Source organism: Aulonocara stuartgranti, assembly GCF_965226115.1.
Source record: "Aulonocara stuartgranti genome assembly, chromosome: 15".
Lineage (NCBI taxonomy): Eukaryota > Metazoa > Chordata > Actinopteri > Cichliformes > Cichlidae > Aulonocara > Aulonocara stuartgranti.
This window is the reverse complement of record NC_138951.1, coordinates 37,124,054-37,146,887: the sequence shown is the minus strand read 5'-3', so window position 1 is coordinate 37,146,887 and position 22,834 is coordinate 37,124,054. Positions and strand designations below refer to the sequence as shown.

At 41.2% G+C, this 22,834-nt stretch overlaps 2 protein-coding genes across 5 annotated transcripts in view; one reads left to right on the top strand and one right to left on the bottom strand.

Moving 5' to 3' along the window:
- camsap2a (calmodulin regulated spectrin-associated protein family, member 2a) overlaps positions 1–22,834 on the top strand; it is a 45,491-nt gene that overhangs the window by 3,187 nt on the left and 19,470 nt on the right. For all 4 annotated transcript variants that reach the window (XM_082505983.1, XM_082505982.1, XM_082505981.1 and 1 more), the window contains exons 2-4: positions 256–515; positions 16,311–16,472; positions 18,831–18,914. In XM_082505983.1, coding sequence (XP_082362109.1) covers positions 256–515; positions 16,311–16,472; positions 18,831–18,914 — 506 coding nt within the window. The remainder of the gene's footprint in view (positions 1–255; positions 516–16,310; positions 16,473–18,830; positions 18,915–22,834) is intronic.
- On the bottom strand, positions 9,043–10,940 carry LOC309689510 (uncharacterized protein). The gene is made up of 4 exons (XM_082505984.1): positions 10,641–10,940; positions 10,214–10,496; positions 9,904–10,086; positions 9,043–9,663 (listed from the first exon to the last, which is right to left on the bottom strand). The coding sequence occupies exons 1-4, from the start codon at positions 10,730–10,732 to the stop codon at positions 9,571–9,573; spliced, it is 651 nt and encodes a 216-aa protein (XP_082362110.1). The 5' UTR covers positions 10,733–10,940; the 3' UTR covers positions 9,043–9,570.

Below are 22,834 nucleotides of genomic sequence, written 5' to 3'. Positions count from 1 at the left end.
AACTAATGCTCCAGAATGCTTTCAGCTGTTTTCCTCTGTTTACATCAGCGCTTTTAATTATATACTTGTTTACCTTCTCGTATATGATCCTCAATGATGTGGCAAAGCAAGCAATTTAGAAACATGCTGATGTTTGCCAGCATTTTAATGTCTAATATGAATTGATTCATAAATTGTTATTTAAATGATTTGGCGCCATGTTGCTATTAAGCTCTGCTTGTCAGCTGATTCTGCTTCCTCTGCTCTATCACACAGACAGCATCCCAGCAGACTTGAAGGACCCTTTCTACACAGACCAGTATGAGCAGGAGCACCTGAAGCCTCCTGTGGCCAGCCTCCTGCTATCTGCAGACCTCTACTGCAGGGCCGGCAGCCTTATCCTAAAGAGTGACGCTGCCAAGCCGCTGCTGGGTCACGATGCTGTCATCCAGGCGCTAGCTCAACGCGGTCTGTACGTCACCGACCAGGAGAGACTGGTGACTGAGAGAGACCTGCGAAAGAGGCCTCTGCAAATGGTAGGGGAGCTGTGTGAAAGCTGATAAACTGTACACAGTAAAGATTCTTTCTTATGTGCGTGAATTTAGTAATGTATTAGGCGTGCACCCAGCTGTTGGTGGTAATACAGTGGTAGTAAACCTTTGCTTTGCTTTCTCAGTAACTCAGACATCTATCACGCATACAGTCTCCTTCCTCTTCCGATTATTTGATCTTGCTGTTGCTGAAACTTTACTTAAGCAGACATTCTGGTCTGTCGAGGTGCAGAAACGCATATTTTTACGCCTTCATGCACTCAAATACAAGATCACCCTGCAGCTTTTTCTCTCCCAGCTACATAGTATATTCACATTTCATGGTTTCCAAAGAGTATGCTGTTCCTTTAGAATATTAGAGTAAATAAATGCATTTTACTTATTAGCTTGATCAAGCCAAGTTTAATATTGTTTGCTAAGGTACTAAATGTATTCCCTTATTTAAACTTATGTGCAAACCTTTATTGCTTACTGATCAGGACATTTTTTTCCTTCCATTATTTGTAAAACATTTCTCTATGGTAATTCAGGTAAACATGACAAACCACAGTAGTTCTTCTTCATGTTCATATATATACAGTTTGGCTCATACTAAACTGTGATTAAACTACTTTGTGGAAATCACATAGTCTCTTAATGGAGTATAGCTGGACACCAACAGCTTCTACACATTGCATTAGAATAACAATGCAAGATGACCAAAGTGTAACAAGAGAATGCAACAAGATGGAGAGTGTCACTTACACACATCTCTCATACAGATTTTTGTCTTGAATTTGTCATTTCTCAAGCCGATTCACACCTCAAGGCTTTTACTGCTCTGTGCAGGTTGGTATTTTCTTCATGAAAGCATGCTGTAGGGTGGGATTTACTGTACACTCGCAGCTCCTCTCAGTCTGTCAGTGTCAGAGATGAGATGACTTTGCAGGAAGCATACTGCGCGAGATTGAGGTATCTTCATTATTTTGGGGCAAAATCCCAATAGGAGGCTTTATTGCTTCAGTGAATTTGCAATTGCAACACAATTAGCACACAGTATGCCTGCAGTCTGCTTGTAGAGTCTTGCTGGTTTTAATTTCCCTCCAATGCTAATGTAAAAGTTATTTAAGTTTTGTTTGCGGTTACGTTTAAAGCACTTAGTTTCCAGATTACAACAAGTGTTTCAGTGCAACCATTTCTCCCAGGTTTAAATTTTAATGGGTTTTTAAAGGTAAGGGAAATGTTGCACGTGTGAGTGTTATTTGGCTAGTCTCACTAATAATAATAATAATAATGGATTGCATTTATATAACACTTTTCAAGGCACCCAAAGTGCTTTACAATTCCACTATTCATTCACTCACTGGTGGAAGCAGCTACAGCTGCCCTGGGGCAGACTGACAGAAGTGAGGCTGCCATATCGCGCCATCGGCCCCTCTGGCCATCACCAGTGGGCGGTAGGTGAAGTGTCTTGCCCAAGGACACAACGACTGAGACTGTCCGAGCCGGGGCTCGGACCGGCAACCTTCCGGTCACAAGACGAACTGCCAACTCTTGAGCCACAATTTCCCCAATGCAAGGATTCTTTATTTGATTGTAATTCACTGCGGTTCATGGCTGAATGTTGTGCTAGAGGGTGTCAGCATTTGTGTTTGTGTGACAGAGCAGGTTTTTGTGAATGTGAAAATGAGCTGTTAGAAGAGTGTGAAATTACTTTCCTTTTCCATGCTCTGTCCTGGCCTTTTTCTTCTGTTTTAATCATCTCTTCTTATCTTCTTTCTTTCTGTGCTTTTTCCTTACTCCCTAGTTACCTTCCTGACACTTTCAAATCCCCTCTTTTACTTTATTTCCAAATCTTTCCCCTTTTTTAATCATTCCCATTAAATCCAATCACTTCCCTCTCTGTGTTCACTTGTCTTTTTCCTTGCTCCTTATTCCTCCCACCTCCTGTTTTGCTGTATCCCGTTGCTTTGTTCTTGGCTCTTTGTCTGCACCACCATTGGTCTTTGTCTGTTAAAAGTTGTCATTAAATCCTTGGTATTTCCAAGACTGGACATTAAATGAGACACGAAGATGTGATTTTTCTCAGTTTTATAAATGTTACCCAACAAGTCGACAAACAATCTAAACGTCCGGTGCAGACAGATTCTATGTAACTCACACAAAGTGTACAAAATCTGTGCAGTGTCTGAATTACGTTGATGTGAGAATAAATAATAATCCACTGAACTGACAGCTAGTGCATTGTCTTCATGAACACTGCTGGGGCAGCAACCTGACCCAAACCGAGCAAGTGTTTCCACTAGTGGAATGATTGCAGTTTGATAAGCACTGCGAGACAGTATTAATATTGATCAGCTGGCTGCACACTGCAGCTCAAGAAGAGCTTTATTAATTATTAAGAGATTGTTTGAGTGTCTACCTTGGCTGTTAGGTGTCTGACGTGAACTCATGTGATAGAGAAAAAGGCATTTCTTCTGGAAGAATCAGACAAGGTGGTTTGCTGTGTTGAGAAGTTTTAGTGAAAGAAAAACATCACTGCTTTTACTCCAGAAGCAGAGACCGAGCACCTGCCTGCAGCTGTATATGTAAGCTGCTCGGGATAAGAGCACCAGCAGTGTCGTTAAATAATGCTTCGTGGCATTTTGGCTTAGCATCTTTTTTGACTCAGCAGTTTGCATGAAGAATAAGAATATTCAGAATAAGCAACTTTAGAGGATGTTGAAGGCAGCTTTAGTAGGTCAGGCAGCTACAGAATCAGATGCTGCTGACGTCTCGTCTGACACGTGTCAGGACCGAGCACACTGCTGACATTTCGTTAGGTTGCCGACCCGACGTTGCTTTATAGTCGTATTTTTCCTTCCCTCTCGTTTCTGCCACTATTCTGCCCACTCAGCCTTCTCTCTTCTGCCATGTGACACATTTCTACACGTGAAGATGCAGAATCCAAATCGCAGTTTCCTCCCACTCGGTCGCCTACACACATTCTGTATCCCTGACTCTCCCCACCTGTAGTGCTCTCAAAGAATAAAGAGGGATGTCAAGGTGGGCAATACTGAAATATTGTTAGCGTTAAACATTGTCGCTCCCATGCAGCACTACAGCGAACACAATTACCTGCTGAGAAAAGCTTTAATTGCTAGGCTTGTGCTCATTTGTGGAAGTGCAGTGGCCTTCTTTGAGTGAGTCCTCTGGAATGATGGAGGATTTATTTAAAACACAAAGGTGTGTACTGCAGCAGGAATATCATGTTTGTGTTGTTTCACTGTACATGTGGCATGTGACAAAAAAGGAAGTTTGAGACAATAATCAACAGATAATCCTTATCAAATATCAAGCAGTGTCTTCACTTGAAAAATTAATCCTGGAGAAAGTCACTCTGTTGCCATGGTGAAATTAAATTATATTGGCTGGGGTGAGAATGTAGCCAAAGGACAAACTCTGTGTGTGTGTGTGTGTGTGTGTGTGTGTAACCTACAGAAGAGGATTAGAGCCAGTAAAAGTCTATAATTTGGGGTCATGACTTTTTGAGTCATGTTATGAAGCTATGAAGCTTAGACTTTTGAGATTAAAGTCAGACTTTTGAGATTAAAGTCAGACTTTTGAGATTAAAGTCAGACTTTTGAGATTAAAGTCAAAATAAGATTAAAATCAGACTTGTGAGATTTAAGAGAGATTTATAAGATTAAAGTCAGATTTAAGAGACTGACTTCTGAATTTTGTGATGACATGCAGAACAGCCTAGTTACAGTATAGTAATTGGAAACAATAGATTCCAAGCATATGTATGTTTCTTTAAATAATCTCACAACTGAACAGTGGATGTCATAACTATTTAATTTAATAAAGCAGCAGTAAATAGTTCATGATGCCGCTATGAGATTTTCATTATATATTAGATGATAATGCGTTTATTTTGTGAACTGTACGCTTTGTGAACTGGTGCTTCTGCTGGTAGTACCACCGGTAGAAGCACCACGTCCTTTTTTCTGGGTTATTTACTGGCTTTATGTGTCTCTGTGACTGTATATAAGACGAAAAAAAAAACAAAAAACAGGGTTATAGTCACTATAGTCATATTCTTTCAGAGGTTTACCTTATTGGTAGCTATGCTCGTTATATGTATGCGAACTTAATTACATTCAACCTAGTTCTGGCCCTCTGTTTAGCTGCCTGCCAATTATATAACACATTTATTGCACAAGTTAGACTTTCACATTATATTCAAGCTTCTTAATTTGAGCCCATTTGGTCTGGAACAAACTGGACGAGGAATGTCATCTTGCAACATGCTAGCTTTGAAGCATCAAGAAACATAACTGTGTCATACGTGCATTACCTCTGCAGGACAACAGTTCCCTCTAGCAGCTGATAATACAACTGTTTTTATTGCTGGTCTGTATGATAGGACTTGTCCTACATTAATACTTTATTTATTTAAATAAAGCTGCTACTGATAATGTGATGAAAGGCCTGCACATGGACACCATATCAACCATTTTAAGTACATTTCCATCCCAGTTGGATTTTCGTCAGCTTGGAGTGATGAAAAATGATTGCAACAGCCATATACACACTGTGTGTACCAAATATTAGTTTTACTGTGACAGACTGATTCATCAAGACATATATATACCATGGATGGATGGAGGAGCGTACACTTCCTCCTGTTATTCTCCCTCTCCTTTGCTGCCTCCATCACTCCTCCTATTGGGCAGGCACTCCGTTTCCATGGTTACACACCAGTTGGCTGGGTGTTGCGTTTGTGTGTAGGTGGGCGCAAGAGTGGGCGTGCTTATGCTGCATATGTCGTTATTTGCGATATGAACTTGTATGTGCAGCTGTGTGCTCTGTGTGTGTGTAGTGGCTGTTATAGTAGAGGAGATGGACTCCAGGAGAGACGCCGAAATGCAGGATTGATAGAAGCACACGGCAACGCTGTCACGCTGCTTCGTGTGCAAAGAGGCACACACAGAAGATGAATTCAGAAAATTATGTGCCAAGCATGTAACAACACACTTGTCAACATCAGACCGGCTTCCTCAGAATCTTTTTCTTCTTGTATTGCAACTGATCTTGTGAACAAAGACGAGCTGAAGCAGCAGGGTTGAAGAGAGGCACATCCAAGTTCTTTCTGTCTTTGCTGGCCTCAGCGGAGTCACAGGCAGGAAGTTATGCTTAATGCCAGCAGTGACTCAGGGCAGTACAGTATGGATGGATAAGCAGCGAACCACATTACACAATGTCACGTGATGGCCTGAGAACTGCATCTTTCTATAGTAAATAAATGCTTTTATGCTAGTGGAGATCTGGGGTAAAAATCTGCAAAGTCAAACATGTGGAGCAAGCCACAGTGCTTGGCTAGCAGAAATCCAGAATTCCCGATAACTGGTAAAATCAGTCAGTGCTCTGCAGAAAATCTGCAGCAGTGTTTCCTGTTTTTGCTGATCCATTTAGCCTGTGAAATAGAGACGATCCACACATGAAAATATGTCAACACAGAGGGAGTTTTCAAAGATGATGGGAGGACTCGGAGTGCATGCATTTCAACAGAGTAGGTCAACACTGGATGGAAGCCATGGTACTGTCCCTCAGTCAAGTTCCAAGGGTAGCTTTGAGGTTTCTAAATAATTGCTAGCTTCGGGTTTGGAGCATATGGAAGGCATGCTGGTTAAGTGCTGAATTCCCACAACTGATGCCAGCGTTCTCAGTTGGTGTTTTGTGCATTTTGTAAAGAAAAGGTAATTAAAGGCACAGAAAACTGGAAGGTTTTAAATTTTAGGTTTATAGCAATGATCTTCATAAAAACATTTAATCTCTTAAACCTGCAATTCTGTGTCACACCAGAAGCTTTTTCAGGGAAAATGCAACATTAACTTGTGACAGATCAGGCAGAATTACTGGGAAAAGGCTTAAAGTTAATTAAACTGTCATGCATTTGTGTTGGTCAGGCCACCATTTTGGTCTTGACTGACATTGGTGTGAAAAAAGTAAAGATATAAATATTCTATGCAGGTGTCTGTGAAGGTTCTCAGTCATTCAGGTCATTGGAGCTTGCAAAGAAAAGCAGCTGGACTTCTTTAAGTTGCTTGAAGACATTTCTTCAAGCAACTTAAAGACTTTCGAGGATGCCAATGTTCACATTTTGGACAGAGAGGACAGATGGTTTGAAAGAGGAGTGAAAGAAGCCATCTATGTCCACTGTGAGCGACCATCTTTGAACAGAGGCGGTGGTTTACAACACCAACTGTCTGCCATCTATAATCCAGTTTTGAGTTCCCCCCCCAGACGCCTTAACGCCCACTCACATCCTGGGCCATCTGACCTCAGGAAATCACATGATAAGGTGGGGCCAGGTTTCACAATGAGCTCACCCGAAACCCTGGCTGATTGGGACCCACACCCAGTTTCACACCTTGGCTCAGGCGATTAGGGGATCATCAGGGGGTCCTTTTGTCCCTCTGTGGGGGGTTACTCCCACTAGGTTTAAATCTGGGACTCCCCGCCATTTGACCTTAGAACTGAAGAAGCTTCTCGGATGAGAGGTGAAACGTCTTCAAGCAACTTAAAGAAGTCCAGACGCTTTTCTTTGCAAGCTCCTTTGACTATTCCATGCAGGATTAATTGTAATAACTTTGTTGATGAACTTCACATTTTCTTGGTTTCCTTTAGTGCCAATTCATTAATTTTCATTTGAAGTCTCACTGTGTGGTTGTTAGATTGTTCTTGTCGAGTTAGTTCCTGTAGTGCTCTTTGTATAAAAAATAATCTTCCTATGATTGTCTAAAGCTGTTATGTGGCAGCTGTGTGCAGGCAGGAAAAGGACCCAAGGTGCAGACTCCAGAGACAAACGTAAACTGAAACAGCTTTAATGCTGAACTCAAACAGAACAAAAGTAAGAATCCAAATAACTTACACGGGCAGACAAAACACACAGCTAGATCAGGGTAGATCGCAACAATAAAAAACTGAAACATAGGGCTTAAATACATAGAGGGAGCAATCAGGGAATGGACAACAGGAGGGAAACACAGCTGGGGCAAATCAGAACTGACAAGACAAGGAAGCGTAAACTGAACACACTGAGATAAGACAGAGACCTTCAAAGTAAAACAGGAAACACATAACACAGACTGAACAAAAGACACAGACTCACATGCAGGCACTACAACAGAGGGAACAGAGACGTGGGACCAGGGCAGACACAGACACTGACTGGACACGGGGATATAGCGGACAGGGAAGACAGCAATTAAGGATTACACAGAGACAAACCATAAGACATGACTCTAACAAAAACCCAAAGACTAGAAATTATAAATAATATAATAAACTCAAAAACCCTGGGTCAACAACCCAGGCATCCTAACAAAAGCACCTGGTAACTGGGACTATAGCAAATCCTACTCATTTCAGCTCCTTCACAGTGGAATAAACTCTAAAAAAAGATAAAATCTTAAACCTTGTTGGGGTTTTTTTCTCCTATTTTCACTCCATGTAATAGAAAGTAAAGCTCTCTCGGTCCAGCTTTTTGCCTTTCCTTTGGTACTTGTGTTGACCTTCAAAAAGAGAGGTACAGCTGAGTGGTTTTCCATGTCCAGCTGAGTTGGCGTGAATTTACCTGAAGCTAGACAGTTTCAGTTTTTAGACATCTGCCCCAGCATCGAGACTCAGTGCCAGGTCAGGAGAGCTTTAATTCTAAAAGCAGACTGCTTTTCAATATTACATCACCCCTGAGTATGTGTGCTACCATGGCCATGTGGTCGCACAGGAGACCATTGTGCAGAAGTTTGGGAGGATCAGCGAAGCCTCGAACAACCAGAAAAACAGACACAAGCGGATCATTATCCATGATGACTCAGTGCAGTCCTACAAGCTTTTATTGTAAGCGAGTATTGTTTAGTCATTAACTCTGTCCAGATCATTTTCCGTCAGTCTATAGAAGCATCTTTCTCTGAATACCTGTGTCAGGGATCAGCAAGCAGCTCAGAGCTCTGACATTGAGATTTCGGTTTATTTACAACAGATTGTGAGGTTGAAAAAAATCGTCACACGCGCTGTCTTTTGTAGGTCACTGCGGTTCATATTTGCAATTCTTTTGTGCTGTGTTAAATCAGGCTTCTGTGGTGGATTTCCATCTTTGCTATTTTCCCCCCCTTCTTCTTTTTTTTTTTCAACCATGAAGCCATATTAAGGATGAGCCGTGTTTGCCTTCTTTGTGTTTGCCCGGGAGGAAATACAGAAAGCCAGCAATACAGCAGCACAATAAAAACAGGATATTGACCGTGAAGCAGCATCTTCTCACCTCCTGAGAAATCTAAACAAGATTTATAGACACAATCAGCTTAGATGAGAAAGCAAAATAGTGTGTGTGTATGTGTGCTTGTGTCTGTAACCTGTTTATTCATTAAATCAGAATGACTTAGCATTTAACTATTTGTACAGTTTTTGTAATCGCCATGAGATAAAAGTGATATCTTGGGGATGAATCGAATTAAGGGACAGAGAAGCAGCCTTATGATTACAGTTTTTCTCGATTGCTAAAACACATTTCTTGAAACTACGCCTCATATCCTCACAACAGTAAACACAAATCCATAACATCTCACTCAATTTCCCAAACATCCTATTTCCAGGTCAAAATGAAGCTCTACACCCAAAACTATTCACTCCTGCTGAAAAACCAAACTTTGCCCTCAGACATCAAACACAAGCCCTCAAAAACACATACACTACAACAGAGTTTTGCACACTGGTACAATTAATTCAAAACAATAGTTCCAAAACAAATAGGTTGCTTATGGTTCTCCCCTTCAAAACCCTTGTCACATGATAAACACAAAAGACGCAACCAATGTATGTACAGTGGCACATTGTCATTCATGTACTATACAGTACAACACACACCAGAAACATTATCCCACCTCAGCATCTTGTCTTTGGTCTGGGTCAGGCCAGAGAATCTCATCCACATCACAGGCTATATTGGCCCCAGCCAGGCAGCGGGGGTAAAATCCTCTTGCATGCCTGATCCACCCCTGTCATGCATCTACTGATATGTCTAGGCAGGCCTCTTCCATGGCCTGAAGGAGGTGAACACGGACATAAGGTTCTCGGTCATACACTTTCCACCGCCATGCCGAAAATAACTCCTCTATCGGGTTTAGAAAGGGAGAGTATGCAGGCAGAAAGATATTAGAAAACCTTGGGTAAACCAGTCACGAACCAGAGCAGCGCGATGGAAGCTGACGTTATCCCACACAACAACGTAGTGAGGCTGCTCTGGCTGTGCTGGTTCCCTGTAGTCCAGCTGGAACATATGTTGTCTTAAACCATCAAGAAAAGCAAGAAGCATAGTGTTATAGGGTCCTAGTACGGCATGGCGGTGGAGTACCCCTCGTTGGCTGATGGCTGCGCACATAGTGACATTCCCCCCACGCTGACCAGGGACATTTACAATAGCCCGATGGCCAATTATGTTCCTCCCCCTTTTCCTTCTTTTGGTCAGGTTAAAACCTGCCTCATCCACAAAGATTATTTCATGGGGAACAGGCCGTCCTTCAATCTCAAAGATTCTCTGCAAAACACATAACACAGTAGAGTCAATCGGTACCCTGAACCACAGTTCAAGAGTGCTGAAATGGCAGCATAAACTGCCATGCTGTGATGGTACACAATACTTTATACAGTATCAAAACTCATACCTGAACATATTCCACACGTTGGTTTTTCACTCTGTCAGAGTTTCGTTCGAAAGGGACTCGGTATGCCTGTTTCATCCGGAATTGATTCTTTCGGAGGATGCGGTCAATTGTGGAGAGGCTGATGGCATTTATGCCTCGAAAAAGATGATCATCCTCAATCACTCTCCTTTGAATCTCTTGCAGGCGGATTACATTATTTGCAATTACCATGTTTACAAGTTCCCTCTCTTGCTCCTCCGACAAAAGCCTTAACCTGCCTCCACCAGGTGGTCGTCTCTGTGTCCTACAAAAATAGAAGCACTCATTACTGTAACTGTCACACATTCATTTTACAGGCAAATAATGGAAACATACTGAAACTCAAGACACATAAGTTCAGTAACTTAAACGTTACTGTACAAAGCAGTCTTACTGCAAGTACACCTACCTGTTTTCCTCCCTGAAGGTTCTGATGATGGAGGCAACAGTGAAGCGACTCAAATTTGGTTGTACTCGTTGCCCAGCCTCCCTCATAGTCATCCCATGGACAAGGACATGGTCAACTAAAGTGGCTCGAATTTCATCCGAGACTGACTGTCTTCTTGCCCTTGCTCTTCCCCTTCCTTGTCGCCGTCGTTCTCCACCTCCACCTCCTTCACCACGTCCTCCTCCTCCTCCACCTCTCCCTCCTCCTCCACCACCTTCCTGTTGTCCTAGACCACCTCCTCCTCCTCTTCCACCACGTCCTCCTCTTTCACCACACCCTCCTCTTTAACCATGTCCTCTTCCTCCACCACGTCCTCCTCCTTCACCACGTCCTCCTCCTTCACCACGTCCTCTTTCTCCACCACGTCCTCTTCCTTTGCATCTCTTTGGATCCATTGTTTCAAACCTGAATGAGCTGACTTTGGCTCTTTTATCTATCCATCGCAGGTTCTGATTGGTGTGTGCTAAATTTTGACTCCTAGTGTTTCCACCTGGTTAATTGTGTGCTAATTGAGCTCAAGCTATGCTGACTTAAGTTAACATTATTGCATGCTAGTGCTTTCTAAATGACTACATGGTGTAAGCACTGTAAAATGTAGGGATTTGTGTGTAGAGTTTTGCAGTAACAGTTCACCAAATTTGAGTCATGTGTCAAAGCAGGGAATAGTGTTTATAGTTCAGGGAAATGGGTGAGCTTTTTGAACAATAGCGTTACGGTTTTGAAATTTTAGTTTAGAGGCCTGGTTATAGTGTTTAAGCAATCGAGAAAAACTGTAAAAAGTCTCCATCAAAGGGCATGAATAAGTGACATTTCCCCCTCTTTCAGCCATTTAGATACCCTCCAGCAGGGCATTTGATCTCTGAATACCCCAGTGGAGCTACTTCTAGCCAGAGCTGCTGCAAGGTTTAATATGTGCAGATGCATGAATATGAGGTAGAGCATCGTTGAGGGGAAGCATATGTGCTCCACAAACCAAAAGGTTAGGAAACATGACATCACGGGATAAAACAGAGGAAACAAGCCTTACTTTAAACAACAGGGAGGTCTGCAGTCAATGAGGAAAGCTGACCCTTTCCTCTGGCAGCAACCTATCTGCCTCTTCTCCTCTTTCTTTACTCTTTCCTTTGCATCCATCCAGTCACCAAAGGCTTTCTCTCGTCTCCTAAATTTCATTTGACATTCACACATGGTCAGCTGATCCTTCACAGTCCATTTGTTTGACCGTTACACGGAGCAGCGACTCTCCCGAAGAAGTGGAACACCCCAAGCATGCATTTAGCTCGATGAAAGCTTGGACCTTTAAAGAGGCATTTTCAGCTTTATTCAAATATAACAAGACAGTTACATTTGTTTTTTTTGTTTTTTTTTTGGAACATGGAAACACAGAAGCTAATAATCTAATCCTTTCAAAGTGGGGAAGTTTAGTGTAGCACAAATACTGTGAAATGTTGCTCTGACAGTGTGCTTTTGTTTCTCTTCCTAACTCTTGACAGTTTCCCACTTGATTTCATGCAATTCACAGTACTAAAGCTTTTTATTTTAAGCTTTTTATTAATAATACTTCAAACACGTTGTTTAAGGATTTAGGTGAAAATAACTGAATGCTTACTGACTCATCTGAGCTCACGTAAGCCATTCTCCTACTTCAGCATCGTCCTTTACAGTCTCAGTATTGGGTCAACCATCTCCACGGCAACACAACACAAAAGTCGCCATCTTCAGTTCTCATGTCACGAATGTTTACACAAATAATCAAAACTGCATTTTTTCACATTTAAGCGCAGACAGAAGGTGTCATTTTCTAAAGTATGCTTGATTCCAGTTCCACTAACAGCCGAATGAACGCGCAGTCCTACGCTAACCTCTTTCACCCACACAGTAGTATGTTTTCATTCAGTCCAATTAGAGGCTTCAGGTCTGCGGTCGAGTAAACAACACTTACTCTCACTGTTGTCATTTTATCTCGTCAGACCGCAGCCAATCCAAATCGATATTCTCACATTACTCGGCAGAGGGGGAGGAGATGTGAGAGAGAAAAGGAGCCCTCAGAGGATTTACGCTGCTCCCTTGGCCTTTAAAATTGATGTTGCCTGGAGTTGTTCATTTTGTTGTGGAAATAAAGGGCAGATTATGGATATGTGTGCGCACACTTTCTGTTGTTTGTATGTCTTTGGGACACTGTTTGGACAGGCTAAATGAAGGCCAACTGGAAGCATCTCGGCAGTGTATTATTAAATGGGTTTGCTTTGCCGCCTGGTTGCCAGATAGTGGAAATTAGGCATTGGAATAATGAGACGGCAGATAGAAAATTCATTTCAGAGATACAAATAATACATTTGTGTCATATTTATCGTCACTTACATTTGGACTGTGTGGGGGTTCTGGCTGTCTTAGCAGGTCATTTCTAGTACAAGTTACCAACCTTTGTTGACCGAGTCAGCCTTTTTACTCCACGTAAATAAGTAAATGTGGACTCTTACTACTCTGCCCTCTTTCACCTTATAAATGGCTCACGAATATCTTTCTCCAGAAATACCTTTCGTAACGTTGGCTCTTTTTGTCTAACTTTGGTCGACTGCATAATTGTGAATCTTCACAAGGACATTCAAAGTTTCAGCCTGATTAACTTGGTTAGCTCATGGAAAGCAGTTTGATTCCTTTTGTGTGTGGAGGACACACGTGGTATCACTCACTAACTGAGTGATTTAAAGGCAGGAACTGAAGAAAAAATGTCATTTGCAAAGTAGAAAATCATAGAAGATCATAGATCATATCATTTCTGTGCATGCAAAGATACAATAAAATATGCTCAGTTTGCAAACGTGAGAGAATAGGATTCCCTTGCTTTGTCCTTGAGAAGTAATGTCATCATACAAATTAGGGCTGGGCCATATCATACCTTTCACGGTAATACCGGTATAATGCTGGGCAACGATAAGAAAAGGAAATATCACGATAGAATATGGGTAAAACGCGCATGCGCAGTGCCTTTGTTTTCATACGCACATGACGGAAAAAGCATGGCGGCGACGGAGAATGAGAAGGGCGAAAGCGGATCGTTGAATGAAACAGATGAACCAGAATTGGTTTGTAAAAATGCGGCAACTTCAATGGTGTTGAACTGGTTTAGCTTTCGTCCGTCAGATACACAACAAAGCACTATTTTTGGTAGAGCATGCTAGCGGGCCGTCGTTATTACCGTGTTTTTTGAAAAACGTTTACTGACCTCGAAACAATTTTATGTGGTACACGGCGCTCGAAAATCTGTCAAATGTTTTAGTACGACTTTGCTAAGCTACGAACCCGCACCGCTTGATGGATTGTCGGAGCATTACGGCTATCGTAGGCAGGAGCCTCGCGGAGTGATACGTACTGTGCGTCAACATAATATTACCGTATTGTGTATGTATAACCTCTTTTTAAGTTATGCTGAGGATATGTCGGCCAATTTCCACTGGAAATGCCTTTTGGTTAAACTGTCAGCGAGGAATTTGCATTTGCACTGTTAAATTTTTACATAACTTTAATGCACATAAAAAACAGCACTAACAAAGTTGTGGAGTTGTAAAGTGTTTTGTCAGTTATATCGTTATCGCAAATTTTCAAATGTCGTGATAAATATTTTTGGTCATATCGCCCTGCTCTACTACAAATTATGCATTTTTTCTGGCTTCTGGTTCAAAAAGAAACTAGAAAAGTGGACATAAAAATATAGAAGAACCAATCAAATTAATATTTTTTAGTCATGATGAAAGAAAACAGACTGGTCATTGATGCAGATGTTTGCTAACATCATAAAAACAAAACATTGTAGTAAGCAAAGGCTTTAGCTATTGTAGTTCTCAAGTATAGTCTCAAATTATTGTAAATACTTTCTGTTGTGCAGTCTGGCTATGCAGAGAGCTCAGGCTTGAAAGGATGTGCAGCAGGTGAGGGGGGTTAAGAGATGGAAGTCTGCTAATGAATATAGAGCGTGTGTTTAGAAGATGGAGGAAGTATTTTGAGGAGCTTGTGAATGAAGAAAATGAGAGAGAGGAGGATGGATTGGGGAAAGTTGGTGACTCGGGAAGTCCAGAGGATTAGTAAGGAGGAAGTGAGAGCAGCTGTGAAGAGGATGAAGAGTGGAAACACAGTTGGTCCAGATGACATACCCGTGGAGGTATGCAGATGTGCGGGCAGCAGATTTTTTTGCTTAACAAAATCTTGGGAAGTGAGAGGATGGCTGAGGGATAAAGAAGAAGTGTACTGGTACATGTTTTCAAGAACTAGTTGATGTTTGGTAACAACAGAGGGATAAAGTCAATGAGCCATAACATGAAGCTGTGGGAAAAATTTGTTGAAGCTAGATTAAGAAGTGAACTACCGATCAGTGAGCAGCGGTAGATGTGAGGGTTGCTTTGAGAGTGTTGATGGAAAAGGATAGTGAGCAGATCTGAAGGAGTGGCACTGCGTCTTTGTGGATCTAGAGAAAGCATATGATAGGAATTAGGAAGATAGGAATTATGATACTGTATGAGGACAGTAAGGCAGTGGTGAGGTGTGCAGTAGCAGTGACAAATGGATTCAAGTTGGGAGTGGGATTACATCAGGTTACATAGCCCCTATTTGTTTGTGATGAGAAGGAGCCAGTGTAACAAGGAAGCTGTAAGGAGCAGGGGTAGTGAAGGTAGAGGAGTTTAAATACCTGGGGTCAACCGCTGAGAGCAAAGGATGGTGCCCTGAGAGGAAAAGAAAAGAGTGCAGACAGGCTGAAGTGGATGGAGACAAGTGTCAGGGGTGATTTGTGACAGAAGGATAGCAACAAGAGTGAAAGGGAAAGTTTACAAGAAGGTAGTGAGCCCTGCTATGATGCTTGGAGACAGTACCACTAAGAAAAAGAGGGGAGGCTGAGCTGGAGGTGGCTGAGCGGAAATGCTAAGAGTCAGCAGATGAGATGATGTCAAGATGATGTATAAGAGAACTACTTGAAACCCACTCTTAACATTAACATTGCACGTTACATTATTGTGTATATTTGCATGTTTCCAAATAGAACAGGCTGCTACTTAACACCTTGTTATAGTCATTGTTTCTTTTATAATTCATATTTGTTTTTGTTATAAAACGGAGCCGAATAAGCGAAAAAGTAGATATGCCAAAATGCAGCCAAGCGATAGAGTACAGAGTATGGTGGGTTTTTTCTTCACAAGATAACAGTCTGATAACACAAGCTGTCACCAAACATGGCTTTATCTAATTAAAAGCACACACCCTGCTTTCAGCAATAACCATGAGCCAATCAACAGAGAACGGATGCCAGTAGTGTTGTCAGGAAGAAGTTTTCTTCAGGCCCATCACAGCCCAGCAGCCACTGTGAGCAAACTGGGTCTTGGACACATTTGTTTCCAGGGCAACAGCCACATGGGAAAATTTAACCTCAGAAAAAGTTTCAGTTGTACAGTACTGAAGAAACTAATGACGGCTTTTTCATTCCCTTTGCTCGCTACTTAAAGCATATGATCAAATAATACAAGGACTGTTTTGTTATTTTATGGCAAAGAAACAAGATGGACTGCTTTTCTTTTACTACAGTGAGCTAGCTGGGAGATTTTAATTTTCAGCCTTTAATCGTGTTACTGTTTTCCCTTTCAGAGCGCCCATCTGGCAATGATTGACACTCTGATGATGGCATACACAGTGGAGGCTGTGAGCGTGGAGAAGGTGATGGCCTGCATTTGCCAATATCCATCCTGCTACCCTGAGGTGGAAACACCTTATGACACTGAGGATGCAGTGACCACCTGGATCAACAAGGTCAGTTATGGTACACAATGTTTTCTTAAGACATGTTATAGAGAGATAGAAATGACTGTGTTTGTGCCTGGTATTTTGTACCTGGCAAAAAAAGTGTTTGGGCCACAAGACTAGTGTCTTAAGATTACAGGTGTTGTTGTATTGCTTTCTGTAAGCCATCCCATGAGTCGACGTATGATTAAACATTTTGTTTTGTCACAAGAAATCCAAACCTGCAGAAGCATAGGTCATTCTGACATCAAAACAACGTTTCTCATCAGTCATCTCTCAGCTGTGCAGCACAGGTCAATTTGTCCTCCTCACAGGCGAACCTCTATAAAAATCTTTTTTCTAAAGAGCAAATAATATTTTGTAACATCAAGGACTGATCAAAAGTAATGCCCTTTGAGATTTTGCCATTTCATAAGTGTCCCCTTTCATTGTGTTCAATGTCTTTTTAAGGAGCTCTTTCAAAAGTCTCACACAGGGGCGTTTCACCAACGTCGGTTTCATGAAGCTTGACCTCTGAAATTCACATTGCACAGTGAAGTCCAGCGAAAACACTGACCTAAATACCATGAAATCTGATCTAGATACACCATGTTGCCTTCATGCCCTGAGGTTCTGCCATATGATGCATACAGGTAGATTCACTACAAATGAGAAAAAAATACCTGCACACTGTTGTGACTCAGTCTGCAGGTGAACCCTAAGACTTCACCTACCCACCGCTCCTCGCTGGGCGCTGCTACCCCCCGCTGGGGGTACTTGTTGGTTCTGGGGCGCGTGGCTGGATGTTCTGGTGTGGCCCCTGGAGCCCTGGGACCCTGATCTTAGCTCACAGCCTCTAGGGCAGCCTCTAGCGGGGTGAGCTGCCCATCGTCTCTGGTCCTTTGAGACTCCCACCCCTTGGCCGTGGGTATTCTATTTATGGCCTCCCACTTCTCCTGCTAGGATGGGCAGGCAGATATTGCTGAGATGTGTGGCCTCGAGTCTTCAGTACTCTTGGAGGCTGCGGCTGGCCCAGTTCTCCTGGGAGGGGTTGTTGTAGCTTATGACAAAGACAAACACACCCCACAAGAAGATTTCTGATTTATGTACTTTTGAATTTTCTAATTTTTGTGTTCCAGGTGTTGTATGTTTGTTCTTCCTTACAGGTGAGGCAGTTAGCGATACATTATGCATGTCTATTTGTACTCTATCCCCCCCCCCCTTTTTTTTTTCTTCTGCCTTAGACATTGTCATACTGTGTACTACATATAATGTATTAACTCAAAAAAGACAAATAGAAATGAAGAAATAAACAGAATTTGTAGAGCTGATGTTGGAAAAGCAAAATGTGTTTGTTATTTGTTATTATCCTGTTATTGTTTATTATCCTGATACCTATAGAAAATTCACTAAATTTAGCTCTATTGTGTCACAATAAACACATTTTTTTACAGTCACATCTGCAGGAGATAAGTCAGTGTTCAGTCTGTGTGTTGGTTCAGGCACAAAACATTCTTATATCCGCAAACTCACATTTAATATATAGGCTTAAACCATGTTACATCAGGCTATATATGACCTATGAAACATGCCCTACAAAAGTGTTACTTATACTATCACAGCAAATCAGACTTTCTAAGCGTGTAAGTGGTTGTGGTCATCATCTGCAGACACATATGGCTGCTCCTCCATACAGTACTACAGAATCTACAACAGTCTGTTTGCATTCCTCTAATAGAGACAAGGAGCTGCTGTCAGCTTTCAGCTATACACGCACATGCACACACTCACAACAGCAAACAGGAGGTGTGGTCTTGGTGTCCCACTGATCTGACATATGGCTCTCTGTTGGGTTCCACTTGTGTTTTACTGATTTCTCATTTTTAACTCATGCTAGATGCTAGATTTAAATAAAATCAATTCAGCTCCACTTAAATGCATTGTTAATAAAGTAAATTTAATGTAAAATGTGTATAATCCACAGACTGGTGTTGTGGTTTACTGTAGAAATCAATGACTGTAGAAATGACTGTTTTCTACAGTCATTGGTAGAAATCAGAACAAAGTCACAAAAATGGACCAGGACTGCTTTTTCCTTTGAATCAGCTCTTAATAAGAAATAAAAAGATGACCATGGTGTCACTGTTTTTGAATATTTTATATATGTTACTTTAATTACTGGCAGGACAATAATGTGGAAACTAAAATTTCAGTATTAAGGTTACCAATTTGAAAATAAACTATGAGACTAACTTAAAATAACAAAACTAATTTGGCTATTACACTTTCTAAGAGAGCAATTTGAGTCATACACTACTCCTTATCATTTGCTTCTTGATGCTTTTGTGGCTCGGGTCATTTTAAACTTGTTTGTGCTCTCTCTTTCAGGTAAATGAATACCTGAAAGAGATTGTGGTGCAGGAGCAAAGGAAGAAGGAAACGCAGGGCACCGAGCCTGCTGGGAGTCCTCGGGTAGGTGATTTTTTTCCCCTTCAATTTCTCATCTTTAGTCCTTCACAAACTAGGCATAAAAACACAAATGTTTGTTGGACAGTAAACAGAAGCAAAGTAAAACTCTTGGCTCTGCTTAATAGAATTATTGCCACATTCGCCTTTTGACTGACAGATATTTGTCCCAGACCTCTATGTCACTTTATGTCTGTGAACAGCTTCCTGGACAGAAGTTAAGCTGTTAAAATCCTGATGCCATCAAAGAAAATCTGACTCACAGATGTCTGAGCTTTAGATTACGCTCAATCTGTCTTAATTAAATCACACAGAGAGAGGAAGAGATAAGACCAGGTTACTTCTTCAACACCATAATGAGTTTATCTGCTCTGACAACTCTGCATGCTTCAATCACTTCATCTTTGTCTTAACCAGAACATCAGCCCTCTGCAGTCTAATGAGGTAATCAGGGGTGACCCAAGTTCATGGTCCAGCCCACAGTCCAAACCAGTTATATAACCGACTCTACTATCAGCAGTAATTTAGAATGCAATGAGACAGGCTGGTGTGGCCTGTGTGTGTGTCTGTTTATTGTATTTAAGTAATCCATGCTGGATTCTGTAGTTTGACACTGCATTTGCAGTAAATAATTTAGTGATTCACTGAGTAATGCCTCTCATGGGTGGAAATGAATTAACTGAAATCTCATAAAGTCCTTCTTTAAATTCAAATACCTCATAAATCTCTTAAGCAGGTCTATACCAGTCCATATGTTCACAGATACAGTATACCTACAACAGGACTACTTAGTACTGGGAGTAAATAACATATGTGATGTACCATTTAACAAATAATGTGAGACAGAATAGGCTTTATTGACTGCATTTTGCCACTGATATGCATCACCTTGTGTGCTGTTTAGTCATCAATACTATTAAATATATATATGGAAATGTAAATTATTTCATTAATTCAATTAAATTTTATGTGTATAGCTCCAAATCACAAGAACAGTCACTTCAAGTAATGAGTAGTAGAGAGAAAACCCCAATAATCAGACAACCGCCTATGAGCAAGCACTTTGGCGACAGTGGGAAGGAAAAACTCCCTTTTAACAGGAAGAACCCTCCAACAGAATCAGGCTCAGGGAGGGGTGGTGAGGGGAGGGTGACAGGACAAGAGAGCCAGAGATAAACAAATATCTGAAGTTTTATTTATACTGGTGTCATATAGTTGATGGCATGCCATGTTACGTTATGATATAATATGTCAATAGGTAATATTAATTTTGTCACCTTTATCTTTGTATTTTAAATGATACACAAATTATGTGGGTCTTCATAAGGACTGTCTGTCCATTATATATAATAGTGTTAATATGGATGTAAGAGTTTGTGGTAATGATGTTGCTTATCTATTGTTTTATCAAGCATTACTAGCATTTCGGGCTAATTCAGTTAACCGCCACAGTGTTATCAGATTTAAAGCAACCGGGGGTTTTCCTATGAAGCATCTGTACGAATCAAGTATGCACAAAAAGAAATGGCCTACATTCCAGTCTGCCCTAAATCTTATATTTGTCCCTTTTGCCTTGCTTTCTTTGTCACAGAGGTTATTTGAGAAGGAGGAATAAGTTGGGCTCCAGTAATAGCAGGGGGCGCAGCAAATGCTCCCGACTTCCGGAATCACATCTTTGTCATTTATGACTTTATTATTGTGGAAACTCATATAACAATAGCAATAAAATCCTGATATATTTTTCAGATGAAACATCTGTGCGTGTGGATTTACTGTTGTTATGACTTCATTGTGTGCTAACAGTCAAGCTACATTTAGTATTATGGTGCAGCAGCAAGGGGCAAAGTTAGTATGGCAGCCACTTTCTGTCAACCTGACAAAGCAGAATGATAACAGAGGAGGGGGGAGAGGAGGAGGAGATGCATGATGTCATCTGTGTATTCACCTTTATCCTTATCCTTCATGCTGTGCGCCTGTTTCTCGACTCCAGATCATTCATTATTTTTACTTTTTTTACTATGAAGTCACCCTGCTGTGAGTTTTTTAATGATGCGGAGGGTACCGCTGACCCCTGAAAGTTAACTCATCCTTAATAACCATAAAAAAATTAATAAACTTCAGCTGACATTTATCAGCAGTTTGTTCTTTTCTTTCTTTTTAGTTACTCCATTCCTCCCTCTCCAGACTCTCTCTATCATCCCACCCAATAACCTTTCTTGACCCTTGCTCCTCTGGCCTTCCAGGTTTTTCAAACTGCCTTTCTACCCGAGTTAAATCAGGCAAAAACTCCATGCACTAACACTGTCAGTGATGCTTTTTCCTAGAGATGTTTAGAGAGTGAGAAAGTTCACCTAAGGGTAAAAATTGTAACCCTGTCCAATGTGTTTTAGTGTGTGTGTGCATTTTCTGTCCCAGTCCCAGGGCTCGGGAAAACTTCCACAGTGTTTGATCCTGATCTGACCAGTCAGTATGCAGACACAGCACTGCATGCCTCAGCTAGCCCCCCACAAACACACAGGATGACACACACTTTAATTGGTGAAGTTGAAGGAAAAAGTGCCATCACATCATCATTTCATCATCGGATTTTTGTCATGCTTATTATATAAGAAAAGCCCTTTTTAAAGCGGAAGAGCTTTAACTTGCTCTGTCAATGTGAGTGTCATCACATGTTTGGCCCCCGAGCTGGAGAGCTGGCTTTTTGGTAACATCATTTGTCACCTCTGGGTGGCTTTGGCGGATTGTTGTGTGTTTGTGTTTGCTTATGGCTGCTTATGACATTGTCCAACCACCGCAGAAAGTCACAGTCATTGGATGCTGCCGTTTTACACCTTTGGATGAATTGAAGTCCACATTTATCAGTCATTATGTTTGCATTTAACTTCTTAAAAAGAGTTTTTCTATGGTTAAAGTTTCACTTATTATATGGATATGAGAAAGATAAATACTGGAAACTGCAGCAAGCGCACTGATGGACTTGTATCAGAGAGCATATTTCTCCCATAATCTCTCATAGTGCCCAAAGTCACTTGCTGTCAGAGTGCTGGCTTACTTGTTGTTCCTAGGGTATTTAAAATTAGAATGGGAGGAAGGCCCTCCCAGTTTGGATTCTGGAGTCAGACACCTTTGATTCTTTTAGGATTATGCTTACAACAAGCATATATTTAGGGCTGGATCAGGTGGCCCTGAATCATCTGTTAGTTATGCCACAATAGGCTGTGGTTCTTCTTCCCCTCCTGTTTTTCACTCTCTATAAAGTTATACACATCTCTGTGTTTAATTGTTAGTTATTGTTAATCTTTGGCTCTCTTCCATAGCATGTCTTATGTCCTGTCTTCCCCACATCAGGCCCAACCAGTAAGAGCAGATGGCTGCTCCTCTCTGAGCCTGGTTCTGCCCGAGGTTTCTTCCTGTTAAAGGGCAGTTTTTCATTCTCACTGTCACCAAGTGATTTGGTTGTTTGGGTTTTCTCTCTATTATTGTACGGTCTTCACCTTACAATATAAAATGTCTTGGTGTTGTTGTGATTCAGTTTATAAATAAAACTAATTGAATTGAACTGAACTGCATTGTAGTAGATGTGAAATTTGAGCCAGCAGGAGACTTGATGGAATAGGTTTAAGCTCACTTTGTCATTCCAGCCATTTCTTTCTGCCTCTTAGTATTTCATGAAATGCAGATGAAGCCATGTATGAAGCTCTCTTCATCCTCTTTTTCTTTTATCTATACAAACATGTGTCTTTGATTGTCAAAGACTCACAAAGTTAGAGCATTTTAGCACTATGTATTTCTCACTTGCAGCCTTCAGCCTAAAAAAGTGTTTGGGTTTTTTGTGTTTGTTTGTTTACTTCTTTATTATTTTTTATTTTTAAGTAAGAGTTACAAACACCCAGAAGAGCAAAAGGGAAAAAAATACAATTACATGC

What these genes read in the sequence shown, in the direction of transcription:
- LOC309689510 (XM_082505984.1), bottom strand. Translation starts at nt 10,732, where the DNA reads ATGACTATGAGGGAGGCTGGGCAACGAGTACAACCAAATTTGAGTCGC. An exon ending in ACCTTCAGGGAGGAAAACAG is followed by an intron (nt 10,497 to 10,640) that starts GTAGGTGTACTT and finishes CTATTTTTGTAG; the next exon opens with GACACAGAGACGACCACCTG. An exon ending in CAGCCATCAGCCAACGAGGG is followed by an intron (nt 9,664 to 9,903) that starts GTACTCCACCGC and finishes TAAACCCGATAG; the next exon opens with AGGAGTTATTTTCGGCATGG.